This window comes from Pogoniulus pusillus, chromosome 23, assembly GCF_015220805.1.
Source record: "Pogoniulus pusillus isolate bPogPus1 chromosome 23, bPogPus1.pri, whole genome shotgun sequence".
Taxonomy (NCBI): Eukaryota; Metazoa; Chordata; class Aves; order Piciformes; family Lybiidae; genus Pogoniulus; species Pogoniulus pusillus.
Genome location: NC_087286.1, coordinates 17424997 through 17441246, shown reverse-complemented (window position 1 = coordinate 17441246; position 16250 = coordinate 17424997). Strand labels below are relative to the sequence as shown.

Below are 16250 nucleotides of genomic sequence, written 5' to 3'. Positions count from 1 at the left end.
AGCAGTAACTTTAAGGAGAGAGATGAAACAAAGGCATGCAAAAGCCCCTGCCTGAACCTGAAATACAGGTTTGAAGTGAAGTTGGAGGCAAAATGAGAAACGAGAACGTGTAAGTGTGGGTAGGAACCAGTCCTATGGGTATGGAAAACAAAAGAGACTAAAGAGATTTTGAGATCAGGTGCTGAACATAAGACTAAAACCACTTTTCCAACACAAAGCAGTTGTGGTGCCCTTAGAGCAATGAACGTGCAACCCTTCCTATCCAATTCCATTCTCTTTATTTTGTCTTGGCACTATCTACATGAATGGAAAAACAACTGTAAAAATAGACACATGCACCTCAGTTTGGCTTCCAGAATATGACTGGAATGGAAGCAGTGATTATAACATTCATCTTTCAAGCTGTGGTTTCACTGAGAGATGGATGATTTTGAGCTTTTACTTAGCATATCACTTGTAAGTTGGCCAACAGGATCCCCACAGTGTTTTTCCCCCTGCTTCTCTTGTCAGTTACTGTCTTTTTATACCGAGTGCCAAACTGAATGTTTCTTCCAAAATGCATTTGTAAATCTCCCATTTGAATGTTCTTTATTCATAAAACAGATGGAGAAGTGAAGAGTAAGGAGGAAAAAATGTACAGAAAGAATCAAATCTGTACAAAAAGCATCACTATGGAAAACAGAGGTCATCTGACTCTCCACTTCACCAGAAAAGAAACACTAAAAAGAGTTCTTCAGTCTGTGTGTCACATTCAATTCTTAGAGTATCAGCTACTCTGTTTCTGTGCTCAAAGTCACTTTCCCACTGCTTTTTGTAGACTGTTTGCATTATTTAACTTTAAAGAGTCCAAGAGGCTTCTGATTGTTTCACTTCCTATTCCTTTCATCCTCTTCATCTTGTTGGCATTACTTTTTCCAAATGGTACCAGTAGAGCTGCCAGTCCCCAAAGCTCTTTATCAATTGTTTGTTGAGTTTTAGCTTCTTTCTGTAAAATCCAGGCACTTTCTCTGGCCATAGCAATAAATTTCTCCAGCTGTGGCTGATTAACATTCTTGCTGATATTAAGGTCTTGTTCAAAGGGGTTCCAGATATAAAGAGGAGACGACTCAGGTTTATTTACTTCCTTTCCCTGCAGATGGTGTAAAGAAAAAGCCAAAGTTGCATGTAGGTGGCATAGGCTGAGCAAATAAATCATTTTGGTTATTACATTAGCACAAAGACTAAAAATATTTTGACCTAGTAGAAAACTTCTTGCAAACAAGCAAGAAGTCATTATTAATCCAGTTAATTTTCCTGTCAACCTGACTGGGTGACTTTCTGGTCTCTAATTTCTCTTAGGTATGGTCTTCCCTGCTATGTTCATCCTAGGTTTCCCCCTAGGCAAAGAACACACAACTACATCTTAGCCTGTCCCTTTGGCCATTCTCCTGCTTACCTTTCCACAAACCTCAGACCTCACTCACTACAATCTCATACTCCCATCTCATGTATGGGCAGCTAACTGTCAGCCTGCTTCATGTGGATGGATCAACTACTGCAAAGCACTTAAACTGTCAAAAACATTCCTTTAGTATGACAAAATAGGGCTATTGCCTTGGCTCAAATTCCTCCCATTTCACTCTGTCTTTTAAGTACAGAGCTGTTCGGGTCCTGGTTCACTTCTGAGCACTTAGCATAGTACAGTGAATGCTGATGACAAGTACGTGGTTTGCTATTTAAATGCACTTCCCATCTCAGTGCTGATCAATGCTACTTAGCTGACCTGCTCAGTGCTATAGAAGCTCTGCAAGCCTTCCACCAGAAGCTCTAGCAGGCACCTACCAGCTACTTCTACTTCAGGAACCATCCAGGTACATGCTACATACTCTTTGCCCAGGAGCAAGAAAGTTTAATAGAGAAACACCAACAGAGCAGACATTTGCCTGACTAGCTCAGGACCCAACATGTGTCTTCGCTTGCATTTTTAAGGCTTAATAGCAGACAAAAGTTCTCCAGCTTAAAGAATCATCTTCTAAGACCAACCTGCACCAGCTAACAGAGCTCTTATGCCAGTAATCCATAAATCCATAGTGCCCAGGTAGGAAATGGAACACAAACAAGTGTGCATGGCACTGAAGCCCTCCACCCTGTAGGCAGCCCAGCAGGAAGAGGTGTGGGTTAAGGTAGCTCCATTTCTATGTGTTTCTGTTACACCTGCATGCACACAACCCCATCAATGAACAGCATGCCTTCAGCATGGCAAGCAAAGCAAAGTGACAGCACGGAATGACCATGGGAGCCATGCTGCTTGCTGAGTTGTAAGCACACTCACTGTAAGCTGGCACAAACTGCAGCAGGAAGGAAACTCGAGGGCCAAAGACAAGTTTCAGGACTCTGCTGTAAGTTTTAATGCAGAGACTGTCTGGGCCTGGACTCTCAAGTTTAAATGCAAAGCCTGCTGGTGTGTTCAGGATCTGTCAGGCTTCTGCTATGATATGCATTGTGGCATTAAAAAAAAATATTCTCACAGGAGCAAAATAGTTTCTGCCTTTTAAAAACACAGTTTTTATTAACAGGGTCATCAAGGAAAAACATACAGGAGTTTGTGCTTTCCACCATATCCAACTAATGGCACTGTAAATGTTCTCAGTGGTGGTGGAAACAATTAGGTTCCAAGAAGAAAACTCTCTCCCTTCAAAGAAAGGACTCAGCTTCTGGATAAAACCAGTTTAAATGTGCTTTGTATATACAATTAACGTGGCTTAGCATATGTAGTAGTTTTAGAAGTAGTAGACAGAAAAACACAGTTGATAATGCTGAGATTAGAATTCATTTACCTTTCGAAGATTTAAGGAATTCTTTCTGAAATCAAAGTTCCCAAAGTATTCAAAAAAGTCACCCAGCAATTCATCTAAGGGAAAGAAAACCAACAACCATCAGAAACATCAAGGAAAAGCTTCTTTTAGAATCACAGAATGGTTTAAGTTGGAAGGGATCTCAAGGATCATCCAGTTCCAAATCCCTGCCATAGGCAAGGACACCTACCACTAGAACAGGTTGCTCAAGATCTCATCCAACCTGGCCTTGAACACCTCCCTGGGCAACCTGTGCCAGTGTCTCACCACCCTCACTGCAAACAACCCTTTCCTAACAGCTAGTTTGAATCTCCCCTGTGCCAGTTTAAACCCATTACTCCTCCTCCTGTCATTACAAGACCTTGTCAATACTCTCTCCCCAGCCTTCCTGTAGGCCCCCTGCAGATACTGGAAGGCCACTATAAGGTCTCTTCAAAGCCTTTTCTTCTCCAGGCTGAAGAGCCCCAACTCTCTCAGCCTGTCCTCATAGCAGAGCTGCTGCAGCCCTCTGAGCATCTCTGTGGCCTCCTCTGGACTCACTCTAACAGTTCCACGTCCTTCTTGTGTTGGGGGCCCCAGAACTGCACACAGGACTCCAGGTGGGGTCTCAAGAGAGCAGAGCAAAGGGGGAGAATCCCCTCCCTTGCCCTGCTGGCCACACTGCTCTTGCTGCAGCTGAGGACACGGCTGGCTGGCTGGGCTGCACTCACACTGCAGGGTCATGTTGAGCTTTTCAATAGGTTCATCAGAAACATGCCATAAAGATTTATGCAGATTTACCTACCAAGTGTTTCTGTATTTTTTGTAGGTTTAATCTTGCTTAAATCACTGACAAATGAGCAATCATATCCTCCGATGATATGCTTGTCTTTTTCACCTGAAACAAAAATTGCAGGCATAGTCTGAAGTGCTAAACAATAAAATGCCACTGAATGTAATAAAATTCAGGTAACAGACATGACTGAATTCAACAAATGCTGTCATATTAACTACAATAAAGAGTTCACAGGTGAACTTTAAGGATCAAATTCAACTCAAGTGCTTAAAGATTGAAAAGAAAGGCAAAGGGAAAGATGCATGAGTAAATGACACATTGTCAAAAGCCAACAGGAGAAAGATTCATGACAACTTGGTTTGTGACTTAAAGTATCTCTCCATTGAGAACTATACTTAAGCAGAAATCTCTGAGGTTAATACCTATATAAGGGTTTCAAAAGAAATGAGACTCACAGTGCCCAGTATCATGTTCTGAAAAAACTTAACAGAGAAACAGAAATACTCCTGTAAAATTTCAGGACAGGTATTCTGTTTCATCTATAAAAACTCTACAGAGTCCTGATGGAAAAGTTTAAAGTTGTTTTAAAAGAACTGAGCACAAACCTTTCTCTGCAATGCACTCAAAGCTTGCAGGAAGTATGTTGCTAAGCAGAAAGCGTGAATGAGGAATCAAGAACTTGAGGTGTCATTCTATGCTTTCCTAAGATTTACTGAAGATAATGTCTGGATCAACCAGAACAGCTTATTTGTGAAGACAGAAGAATTATTTGCAGATGGCCTGAATGGTTTCAAGGATTTTACAAACTGTGAGGAAAAAATATAGCCTTTCTTTTAAACGTTTGGTATCTGTAAAACAATACTGAAATAGAAACCAGTATATCTATCTGCACAAAATCCTTAACCACTGCAGAGACATTTGAGACCTACAAGTCTCTTAAAAACCTCCCAAAACACAGTGAGCATAGCAGCACTAAGCAAATCAGTAGCTTTTAATTATCTCAGGCATAGAACAAGCCTAACTGCTCTAAACAGAACTTAGTATTGTATTGAAAATGGATTTATTTTGCCTTTAAAACTGCATTATTTCCACTTCAAACTTAAGGCACACATAATACACATTGTTATTTGAGAGCACAGAGAAAGAGGCTGGGGTTATTCACCCCTTCAGAGAAAACAAATGTGAGCCACAGAGTTGTCAGAGTCCTCAAAGATCATCCAGTTCCAACTCCCGTGCCACAGGCAGGGATGTCTCACACTAGACCAGGTGAACGTCACTTCAATGGACTCCTGAACAACTGTCCTTACCTGCCAGCTCTTTAAGCTGGTCTAGTGTTGGAATGATAGGTGGTGATCTCTTTTGCAGAAAAAACATGACCATCATGGTCAGAGAGAAATTAGTAATCCAGCTCCCAGGAACACTATTTGTAAGTCCATGAACCCGAGCCCAGCATCGTACAGTGAACACCAGCGCTCTCACACGGGCATCCAGGCAGCCATAGATGTACAGCAGCTCTGAACTCCTTATGGCAATGCTGAAGAAACCAATAGTAAAAGATATGTAAATGATGAGAGAATTGTCAAGGACCAAATGTTCACTGTTCTGGCCTGATCAGTTATATAAGGGAATGGGGCATTCATTAAAAGCCCCAAACATTGAACTTTTATGCATCTACAAAAAGCAGAAGAGAATGCTTGAAACTGTCCACGAGCTGATCAACCTGAAAAGCAATCAAAAGAGGGCTGTGTGTATGCCCACATACAAGAAGTGCAGTAATGGCTAATGAACACAGCCTTCTCTTAATTCCTTATCAGCCAGCCTTACTGTATAGTGGTTTTCAAGTCTTCAGTTTCATCTAGCAAGTGCTCCCTCTGGTGGAGAAATTAATCTTAATCACATTTAAATCTAAGTTCTAGAAGTCAAAAATATCCTTTTTACTTTCAGAGGCAACATTCCCACCTGTTAAGAACCCAGAAAGGAGTAGACTCAAGAGTTTTCAGTCCCACCTGTTGCTCACTGACAGGTCACACTGGAATCCTGTTGGTTGATGGAAAAACTTGACCAGTGGACAGCGAGCATTGAGTATCTTCTGTATGTTCACACATCCAGGAGCAAAATTATCAAGGCAATCACCAACGACAGAAAGGATTTTCTGAGTTGCAAGTCTTTCAGATGGTAATCTTTTCATTTGAAATTCCATTTCAAAAGGACCTTTTTTCTAACAGAATTTCAGAAGTAAACTGTTAGCTCAGGAACCAAACAGGCATTTAAGAACACTTCTGAAAGACTACGACAATTTGCAAAGGAGTTTGTGCAAGCAGAGACTGAAAGACAAAAAAAAAAACACTAAAACAAAGCAGCACATTGTCTTTTTCTGGGTTCTTTTAAGGAAAACAAAGCTTGTTTTTCCTAAACTATCTGTCACCATGCAAGTACAAGGCTTTCAAAATGCCAGTCACTCCTTCAGAATCCATGAAGGAGCAGCAGGCATCTCTGATCCAATTCTCCTTTCCTCCTACCCTGATTCTCATCTCTCTTGCCTAATTTTTTCCCTCCAAATATCCAAAAGGATATTTACACTGTTTCAACTCAAAAACAGCAGCAAGAGATAACATCCTTCCAAAATGCCCTATTTCTTTCCCATTCTTACGCTGACACACACAAGAACTGAGACACAACCTGCTCCAAACAGCCCTAACGATGTGAATCTGCCCAAATGGCAACACTAAATGTGACCCTGGTTACACAGAGCAGACTTCTGAATCATAGTATGAGTAAAGACATGATCAAGATGAAATCTAGTCTGTGCACTGAAAAAGGCAATGCTATTGACTGAATACTGCTTTCTGGCAGTTTTGTAACTCTCCAGCTTCTCGAGGTAATGATGTGAATTCTGTACTTTGGTCAGCAAATTCTAGCGAGTCTATTTCAGTTTCAAGCCTCTACACTCACTTAATAATCATCACTTGTCTTAGAGCTTACTGTTGTATTATTAACTAGGCATTCAAATAAATATGAAGTACCTTTATGGGAAGTCTGACAACTGAAATTATCTGTTATTATTGATCTCCTTCAATTCCTGGGTCATGGTGCCCAAATCATCTACAGTTCACACATACTGGCACGTCCTCAGGCTCCTTTCAGGAGTAAGCCACCTAAATCCCTTCACAACAAAAACCAGGTGCTGCCCTCTTGATGCACAACTCAAACATCAACTTGTGTGCTACCTTCAGCTGTTCACCAATACCATGCAGGGCTTAAACTTTCACACCTCCACACCTTCTATGTGTGTATGAACACAAACATACATATCCTAGTACATAACTCAACAGCTTTTCCACAACATAAAGTCAATGAACTAAGGAAAGTAATCCAACAACCCTCCCAAAATGCACATGCACAAAATTACTATACTGTACAACATGAAGGGCCCTAAAAAATCCAAGCCAGCATGGATGAAGCCCAGCAACTCCAGAGGAAAAAAGCACAACAGTAGGATGGAAAGGTCCTGACTGTCGCTCATTACAGGATCTATTTCAGATGTTCAGGAGTTTTCTCAGAGTGAAATTCACCCAACAGTCTATTTAAACACCAAACAGTGTCACTCCTGTTGCAAGAAGATCTCTTTGATGTCACACTCAGCTTCTGAAAGTCTTCAAATCCATTCAAATAATTTGTTCACAGTCTGACCCCATGTAAAACCTATGTATAATAAAACTGTGATTCCTGGGTATGAAAGAGCGAATGAGCTGCGCTGTTGAAGAAATCCAACAGAGAGAAGATGCACATCATAATCTTACCACTTCTGCAGCTTTCTTTTGTGTATGACAGAAGTCCAGAAACATGTCCACATCACATCCCAGTTTGCCAAAGCCGTTGACTGAAGAGCCAAAAGGCTTTACAGTGCTGTCTGGAAAATAGGCACGCGTAAAATCTCGAACCAGAGAACAGGCCAGAAACCGGAGCTTGATGTTTTCTTCTGTGAGCTGATACTCATTCAGCAGAATGTACATCTGACTGCTTATCTGATTAAGAAAGTACCAGTGTAAAAATACACCTCCATCAACTAATATTTATCTACTTAATGTCATTGCAATGAAAAGATCTTTTGTTTTAAATGCAAACAGATTTATTTCACAGAATGCATCAGGTTGGAAGGGACCCTCAAAGGGCATCTTGTCCAACCCTCCTGCAGTGAGCAGGAAGAATTATTCTGACTGTTAAAATTACTGATTTCATCTCTCTGTTTCATTCACACCAAATTCTAACAGGTGTTACCATCTTTAAACATGCTTCATAAGTCTCCCATTACCACTTGCAAATCTGAAACGGACATGGATCAGTTTTAATTGAGAAAGATCTAGAAATGTCTACTTACACTGTCTGCATGACAAAGCTTCTGAATAAGCTCTTTCACTGGAATGTGAGACTGAGGAGCTAGGTGAACTGGTGTCTCTCCAGCAGCTTGACTCACTGGGTTTTTCAGTGACAAAGTAAAAAGTCTAGATTTAAATGGGACATGATGCTCTGCAGAACTTGGGACTCCAACAGCATCCTGCAGGGAGGCTATACTGTCCTTCTCTGAAAATTCTATTAAAGCATGGACACCCTAGAACATTGAGAAGGAAAATACACAGGGTTAGATAAATGCATACAAGCCTTGAACTGATGGCACTGGGATTATTCAGATGTTTGTAGATGTACTGACATATAGAGAACGGGAATAAAGAGGGTTAGATAAATTCACACAAGTTTTGAGGTGATGGCACTGGTATTATTCAGATGTTTATGGAAGTACTGACATATAGAGAATGGAAATAAACAGGGTTAGACAAATGCATACAAGTTTTGAGGTGATGGCACTGGTATTATTCAGATGCTTATGGAACTACTGACATATAGAGAATGGAAATAAACAGGGTTAGACAAATGCACACAAGTTTTGAGGTGATGGCACTGGGATTATTCAGATGTTTGTGGAACTACTGACATATAGAGAATGGAAATAAACAGGGTTAGATAAATGCATACAAGCTTTGAACTGATTGCACTGGGATTATTCAGATGTTTATGGAAGTACTGACATATAGAGAATGGGAATAAACAGGGTCAGACAAATGCATACAAGCTTTGAACTGACTGCATTGGTATTATTCAGATGATTGTGAAAGTACTGACATATAGAGAATGGGAATAAAGAGGGTTAGATAAATGCATGCAAGCTTTGAACTGACTGCATTGGTATTATTCAGATGTTTCTGGGAGTACTGAGACAATCCTCTTGAAGCTGAGTGCTCGGTGCTGTACCTCAACACTTTTAAGACACTTTTTCACTAGAGGTCAAAAATATTTAAGATCTGCTATTCTTGGCAGCAAACACTAAACATAAAAGCTCTGAAATCTATTTATCTTCACAACTCAAGAATGCACAAGAAACTCATGGGAAAAGGTCAGCACCAGTGCCACAGAGAGTTTCAAAGACTTGGAGCCAAACAGGTTGCTAGCTGTCTTTTACAGATGGTGCTTAGCAACTTAGGAATCAAAATCTGTTTCTCAACAAGGTGTGAAGTTTAACAAAAACTATGTTAATATGCTGATTATATACCATTTGCTCAATTTGCACAGCAGAGGCCCTGACCAAATGCTGGAATCTAGTCTTTTTTGTCAGTCTAGATTTTAGCTTCCATTGTTAATTACTTACACGATTTTCAAAAAAGAAATGACTCTTAATGCTTCCATGACTGGATAAGTACTGTAATAATTTCTTTTCACTCAGTTTTGATGGACACTTAATTAGAACAGTTCGTTCTGCTTGCTCCAGTCGTTCTGCTTGGACCTCAGTGAATGTCTTCTTTCTGGTACTGACTTCAGCATCTGTGAGAAGAAAGGAGCATCAAGGCTTTTTTACATAAATCATAGGATCATAGAATCAACCAGGTTGGAAGAGGCCTCCAAGATCATCCAGTCCAACCTAGCACCCAGCCCCAGCCAATGAACTAGACCACTGCACTAAGTGCCTCATCCAGGCTTTTCTTCAACATCTCCAGGGTCGGTGACTCCACCACCTCCCTGGGCAGCCCATTCCAATGCCAATCACTCTCTCTGGCAACAACTTCCTCCTAACATCCAGCCTAGAGCTCCCCTGGCACAACTTGAGACTGTGTCCCCTTGTTCTATTGCTGGTTGCCTGGGAGAAGAGACAGATACAGAGGGTTGGAAAGGACCCTCAAAGGTCATGTTCAATGCCCGTGCAGTGAGCAGGAACACCTCCAACTACATCAGGCTGCCCAGGGCCACATCAAATCTGAAACTTGGCTTTAGTACACTTAATCTGTTCCTCTGGATTGAGCAAATGAAAAAAATATTTGTTCCTGGCTCTCTAAAAGGCTTACAAGAAGACTGAACAAAGGACACAAACACAAGGGTATTGCTCTCACAAATGCATGTGTTTTTAATAACAAGGAAGAGGAAATGTAGGAAGAAAACAATCCTAACTTCCTTTGATGCCACAGGAAGTTCAAAGATAAATGGAATCTGCTCTTTGAATTACTGCTCACCATCAAAACCAGCACACAGCTGGACTCTATGCCCTAGTCTGGAAATACCAGCTAGGATATGAGGTAGAGCAAGCTGCACAGAAAAGGTTACCTCTTCAGCTACCATGAAACCAGCACTTCCACCTTCAGAGAGCAATTCAACACTTGCTTATTTTTACAACTCATCACATTCTTTTACAGTAAACACCTACTCAGACTTTTTGTTTAAGACTACACTTTCATCTCATCTGCCACAATAAACCCACAGATCAGTCACCTCTCACCACACTGCTGGCAATCTACCCTGCTTCTGACAGCCTAGAGAATTAACATGGAAATGTGACATGCTGGAACATCCAGGAACACAGAAAGCATTTTTCCATTGTGCACAGGCAAAGGGGCCAGGTTCCAAATCCATGATCACTTCCCTGCATAACCAACTAATGCACTGATCATATAACACTAGTGGAGCCTGCAAAGCTGCTCCCTGTTAATACTGACATCTGTGACTCAGACTGGGAAGCTGGAAAACATGCAGTTTTCTGCAGCCACCATCTGTTACAGAAAGGTTCAACAGACAGCTCTTCATTCTATGTTTTCAGATTTGAGGAGCCCATGGGTGTGGTGGTTTGGGTGTTACCTGCCCCCTCGCACTTTGGATATCACCCAGGCTAGACTCAGCCAGCTCTGGAAATTGAATGAAGCTTTATATTTACAGCTTAGCAGAGTATACAAGCAGATAGTTACAGTATATATACACTTATATAGAGAAATATAAAGGTAAAGGGTAATAAAGAAACACAACAGCCCTCCCAGAAACCTTCCCTCACCCTCCTGGCGGTGCTCGCACACATCCTGATGTTGCCCTCTACACGCTGATGCTAATGCAAGCACCCAGCTGGCCTGCCCGAGAGTCACAGCAGCAACCAGACGTTGCCTGGGTCTTTTTGGGCAAGTCTCTCACGACGATCACTGCCACTTTATCTACCTCTGCATTTAATAATGCAGGTCCTACAGGAGGGCAGCAACGTTGGATCTCTTGGCCTGAATGCATACTGGCGCTACGGTCACCTGCTCCGCTGCTGTCGGAACAGTCTCCGGTAGCGGCTCCCCAGGTCCCGAGCTGCTCTTCACGCCTGCGTCGCCGGTAACGGCGAGGCTACTCTCTCGGAGTGAGCCACCCGCCGCAAACATGACACGGCGGCCACTTCACTCCCCTCGCCTGACCTCATCGCCCCCCCCCCATCGGGGAGAACCACCCGGGCGAAACGAGGAGCGCGGCGCGGCCCGGAGACCCGTACCTTCACCCGCTTCCTCGGCGCCGGCCGCCGGCAAGGCCCTCTGCACCGCGGCGCCGGAGGAGCCGAGGCGGGACTGCTCGCAGGCCTGCCCGCGGCACGCACAGCCGCCGGCCGCGGCCGGGCCAGAGAGGCGCAGGCGACCCCGCAGCAGGCCCAGCGCACGGGCTCCCGCGCGGTGCGCCATCACCGGGCACCACCGCGCCGCCAGCGGCAGCTACTGCGCAGGCGCCACCCGGCGCGTTCGACGGCGGCCACCGAGGCTCAATGCTTTTCCGTCTGGCACAGTGCGGTCACTGGTGTACTGAGCCGGCCCTGAGTTGATATTTCACGGGTCACAAGGGCTGTTGTTGCCGCGGAAGCGTGCGACTGCAGGCAGCTGCCTGCTCTGACAGGAGGGAACAAGTCCAACCGGACGGCCCACGCCAGGACCGCGGCAGAACTGAGCTGCCCAGGCCTGAGGCATAAGGATGTTGCCGCCTGCGATGAGGCACCAATAGGTTCCCACCTGCCTGGGCCCGCGATCACCCCTTTATTGAGCGCCATCAGCCAAGGGGGTGAAGGTGGGCTTGGAGGTGAAGCTGAAACAGCCGATGACCAAGGTGATGGGAGACGAATGTAGGCTTTGGTAGACCGGCTGCTGAGGAAAGGAGAACAAAACTTGTCCTGCCCCATACCAGGGCTGCAAAAGCAGAGAGAGTTACTGTAGAGAAGGCATCGTACACATTCGGTAGGGTCAGAATTGGAAGGCAGTCCTTATTCTACTGCACTTTCCCCAGGTATGGACTGAAGCAGACATCATTTTCTCTAGTACTTAAAAACAGTCATCTGTGTAGAACTTGTGGACACATCTGTAGCAGATCTTAGGAGCTATGTGATGTCTTTGTGCGTTAGCAGGTCTTAACTGCAGAGCTGCAGTCTTGGTAGCCTCTTAGTCAGAGTCTGTAAGCTGTAAGTAATTGCTATGACCTAATTATCTTGATTTTTGTATCTAAGGATGATCCAGAAGACAGTGAGTAGGTTGCTTTTAAAATACTGCATTTCAGTTTATATCCTACATCTGCATGCCATGGAGCAGAATCCCCTCCATTTCTCTGGGGTGAATTTCCCTTGGAATCCTATGACGTGTTCTTCCTAAATTCATTGGTGTGGAGAGAGAAACTCCTCCTCTTTCTCCTTTTTGAAGCTGGTCTAAAAGGGGAAAATGGCTTCATTAGAAATAATTGTGGGTTTAGGAAAATTAATAACTCGAGCAGGTTCCTGGAAGAGGATACCTCAGGTATCCTTGCAGAAGAGCTGCTACGTGTTAAGGATGTATTCAGCCTTAACCTCCCACTTTCAAGGTGGTGCCAGTTGCATCCTCTCCTGTAGCCTGCCTTGCTCCTCAGCTCCCTTCCTCTGTTTCCTCTTAATTCGATCATCTTCAACTTTCTTCCCTTTCCCTTTTTTTACAGACATTTCTTAGCAAGTGCACTGAGTAGTGCAATTGAACAAGGTCAAACTCAGCAAAGAGGAGACACATTCCTTGAAGAAGGTTTGCCAATGTATTTATCATTTGTGCATTTTGAAGATGCCATGTGTGAACAGGGGTTGATGCTGCTTAGCAGCCTTCCATGTAACATTATGATGCCGGTTCGAATGAAATGGGGCAGTGAGTCTGTTTGCATGCCTGCACATTTCAGAATGATATTTGTGCTGTACTTTGGACAATTTTGAACAACGTGGGATGTGAGGTAGCAAAAAAACCCCTTTGAGCAAGGGAGTCGGTGTGTCTGGACAATATGTATGTACGACTAGTAACAATATCAAACCTAAGGAGAGCGTTTGTTCTGAAATTCCATAATGAAGGCTTTGCTGTTGACTTCAGTAAGCAAATAAGTCATTACAGTGCAGACAATAAACAGAAAATACAGCCTCTATGTCATGAGACGTTGATAAATTGAACTCCTCAGCCCCTGGTTTTGGTGATTGGGAGGTGCCATTTCTCCTTCAGAACTGATTCACCGAAGAGGAGCCATTGAGCAGCACAATCCTGCTTTTGAATGAGACACAAAACGTAGTCCTGTCTGATTTTATCAATCACCATACTTAAGCTACGTTGCCAAGCATATTTTAATCCTAACTAACGAGTGTTTCACGTAGTTGTCCTAAATTTCCCTCGATCCCCAGCACAAGTTCGGATAAAGCTTGCACCAAGTGCGTGCTAGCAGCTGCTGGGATCCCCTTTAGATGCACATGGGGCTCCGATGTGCCCCCGCTGCTAGCAGGCAGCGCCTCCGCTGGGGACACGGCAGGGCAGGCGGACCGCGCTCCCCGGGGCCGCCCCTGCCCTCCATACGGGGCGGAGGACGCCGGCTCCCGCCTTCCAGGAAACCGAAATAGAAACCTCGGCCGGGGCCGCCTCCGGTTCCCCGCCCCCGGCGAGGGGCGGGCAGCACTACCTGCGCCCTTCCCCGCCCCCGGGAGTTTCCCGCGGGACTTGGACGAGGGTCCCGGTGCTGGCGGCGGGCGGGTGGCGTGTCGCGGAGCCCCGTGGGTAAGCGGGACTCGGAGGGGGCAGCGAGGGACGGGACGGGACAGAGCGGGACGGGACGGGACGGAACTCGCCCCCCACTCAGGCGGCTCCAGCAGGGGCTGGGGGTGCATGTTGGTAGGCTACTGGCTGCCCTCAGCCCCCTGGACAGCGTCGTTCCGGCGGCTGAGGTCTGATCGCAGCACCTGGTGCTGTCCTCGGGGGCTGCAGGGCCTGATAGGGTCACTGGACACCATCCTGCTGGAGAAGAGCTAACTGCCGCTGTCAGCGCCAGGAGGTCTCCCGTTGGGTAGTTTCTGTGATGTTGTTTTGGGTTTTTTTAATGTTATTTTTCCCAAATGAAAATGTGGAATTATGTAGAAATGGAAACTGTTGCTTGTCCCTTAACACCAGATTATTTTTCCGAAGGGCTTGGGTTTTTCAAAGTCTTTAAATAACTTTTCTTAAAAGCAAATAAGGACTTTATTTGTTTTTTCTTTTCATCAGTGGTGGACAGCTACTTGCCCCATAAACCAGCAAATTATCCCCTAGCCCCTTAAACCGGCAAATTATCCCCTAAAAACAGCGCAAGTAGTCTTTATTATGGATGTCTTGAGTGTCTTGAGCCAGCCTGGTATAGTCTTGGGTTAGTTTGTTGGGGAAGGGGTTAAATTTATTTTTAATTGTATGTTTTATTTTATTCTTTGCTTTATTGATCCTTGACACCAAAATTCTGACAGGAGCTCAGAAGTCTCTTAGGGGGTTACTCTTATTTTAATATGATGGGTGTAAGGCTCTCAAGCTTCTCAGAAAGAGGGGCTTAAGTAAAAGCTGCTTCTGATAGAGAAATCAGCTCTTAGCTTGCAAATTAGTCATGAGAGGATGTTGAAATCATGGCAGAACTGGAGAGTCTGGTGCTTTAGCAACTGACGTTGAGTTTATTTTTTCCACTTCTGGTAAAAACAGTTCTTTAACTGAGAACGTCAGTAAAGCTTGCCTGGCAATGTCACTTCTTCAGGTAGAAGTATTTAAACACCACTTGAGTGCCCACCACAGCAGAGGATTTTAGAGATAAAATGGAAAAATTAATTCCCTGTCAACAACAACAAAAAAATGTTTATTTATTTTGCTAGTGGTGAAAATATAGTACATAAATTGCTGCTTAATTTAAGCATATTCTAGATACTGCTCTCACTATGTAAACGTTTAGTGTTCAGAACTTGCTAGCTAGAGGAGAAATGAAGAGTCTGCAGCTGCTCTCAAGCACTAAAAGCCCGGTACTGTGAACAGTCAGGTTATAGGCACATTTCTTGTTATTCAGAGCCTTTTTGTTTTGGCTAGCAGTGAAACTGTCTAGGATGTTAATAGTGTTGTGCTGTAGTTTGGGAACCCGTTGAGGAGCAGCGCAGAGTTTGCACCCGTGGAAAGCAGCATTTGTTCTAAACTGTGCAGAGAGATGCCTTGTGCATGAAAACGTTTTCAGAGTGAGTTTAATGGTGGTGGATGCTCATTTCAGTCCACAAAAGCATCTAGAGGCTCATGTCTTTCTTCAGAAAGTCCCTTGGAAATAGTTTCTAACTTCGCCTGACTTTACACATGCAGTTTCTCAGTTCTTTTTATGACTGGGCTGTTTCTTTCCTCTCCACCCTCACTAATTCAGCACGGGTTTTAATGGCAAGGAGTAAAAAGTTCTGTTGTGGGGGAAAACAATCTCTTTTACGATAAATGGGTTTCAGGCTTTGTTAAGAGCACTTAGCTTGGGCATGGAACAGGAAGGTGGGGTGTCAGGGGATAGAAGGCACTTCTAGCATCTTCTGTTTCTTGTGTGGGTTAGAAAAACCGGACCTGTCTCAGCAGATGCAAAGCCTGGGTGCTTCCCGCTCGGGTCGCGCTGGTGACCGCAAAGGTTTCCAACCCAGCTGTCTAACGCTAGAGGTGCTGTCAGATTGACTTGAGGTTGGTTAAACCGGTGTGAAGTGCTGGCAAGAATCACTGTGTCCATCGGGCGGAGGGCGAGGAGCCCCGGTGGTGCTGTACCACCATCACCCAGGGGGCTGCAAAGGAGCGTGTGCTGCATCCCCCTGGGCTCCTCCCGCAGGGCATGTGCGGGGCGCCCCGGCGCGGCGCTGCCTCGCAAGCTGCCACACGTGGGCTGAGTTTGCTTTGCCAAGCCGGCCGCGTCATTTTGCTCGGTTTTCTTCCACGCTAGAGCTGACGTAAATACTCTGCCTCATGAGAAATATGTGCCACAAAGCTTCCACGTCCTTGCAGGGAGGCTAAGAAAGATAATGATCG

The 16250-nt window shown here is 44.4% G+C and overlaps 1 protein-coding gene across 1 annotated transcript; it reads right to left on the bottom strand.

The window, feature by feature from the left end:
• Positions 1–261: 261 nt before the first annotated feature.
• Positions 262–11677, bottom strand: MTPAP (mitochondrial poly(A) polymerase). The gene is given in 10 exon segments (XM_064162800.1): positions 262–817; positions 820–1129; positions 2817–2890; positions 3619–3711; positions 4917–5143; positions 5616–5827; positions 7410–7634; positions 7988–8218; positions 9311–9483; positions 11447–11677. Coding segments are annotated over 10 exon segments (1776 nt in total). The 5' UTR covers positions 11631–11677; the 3' UTR covers positions 262–770.
• Between the last annotated feature and the right edge of the window lie 4573 nt (positions 11678–16250).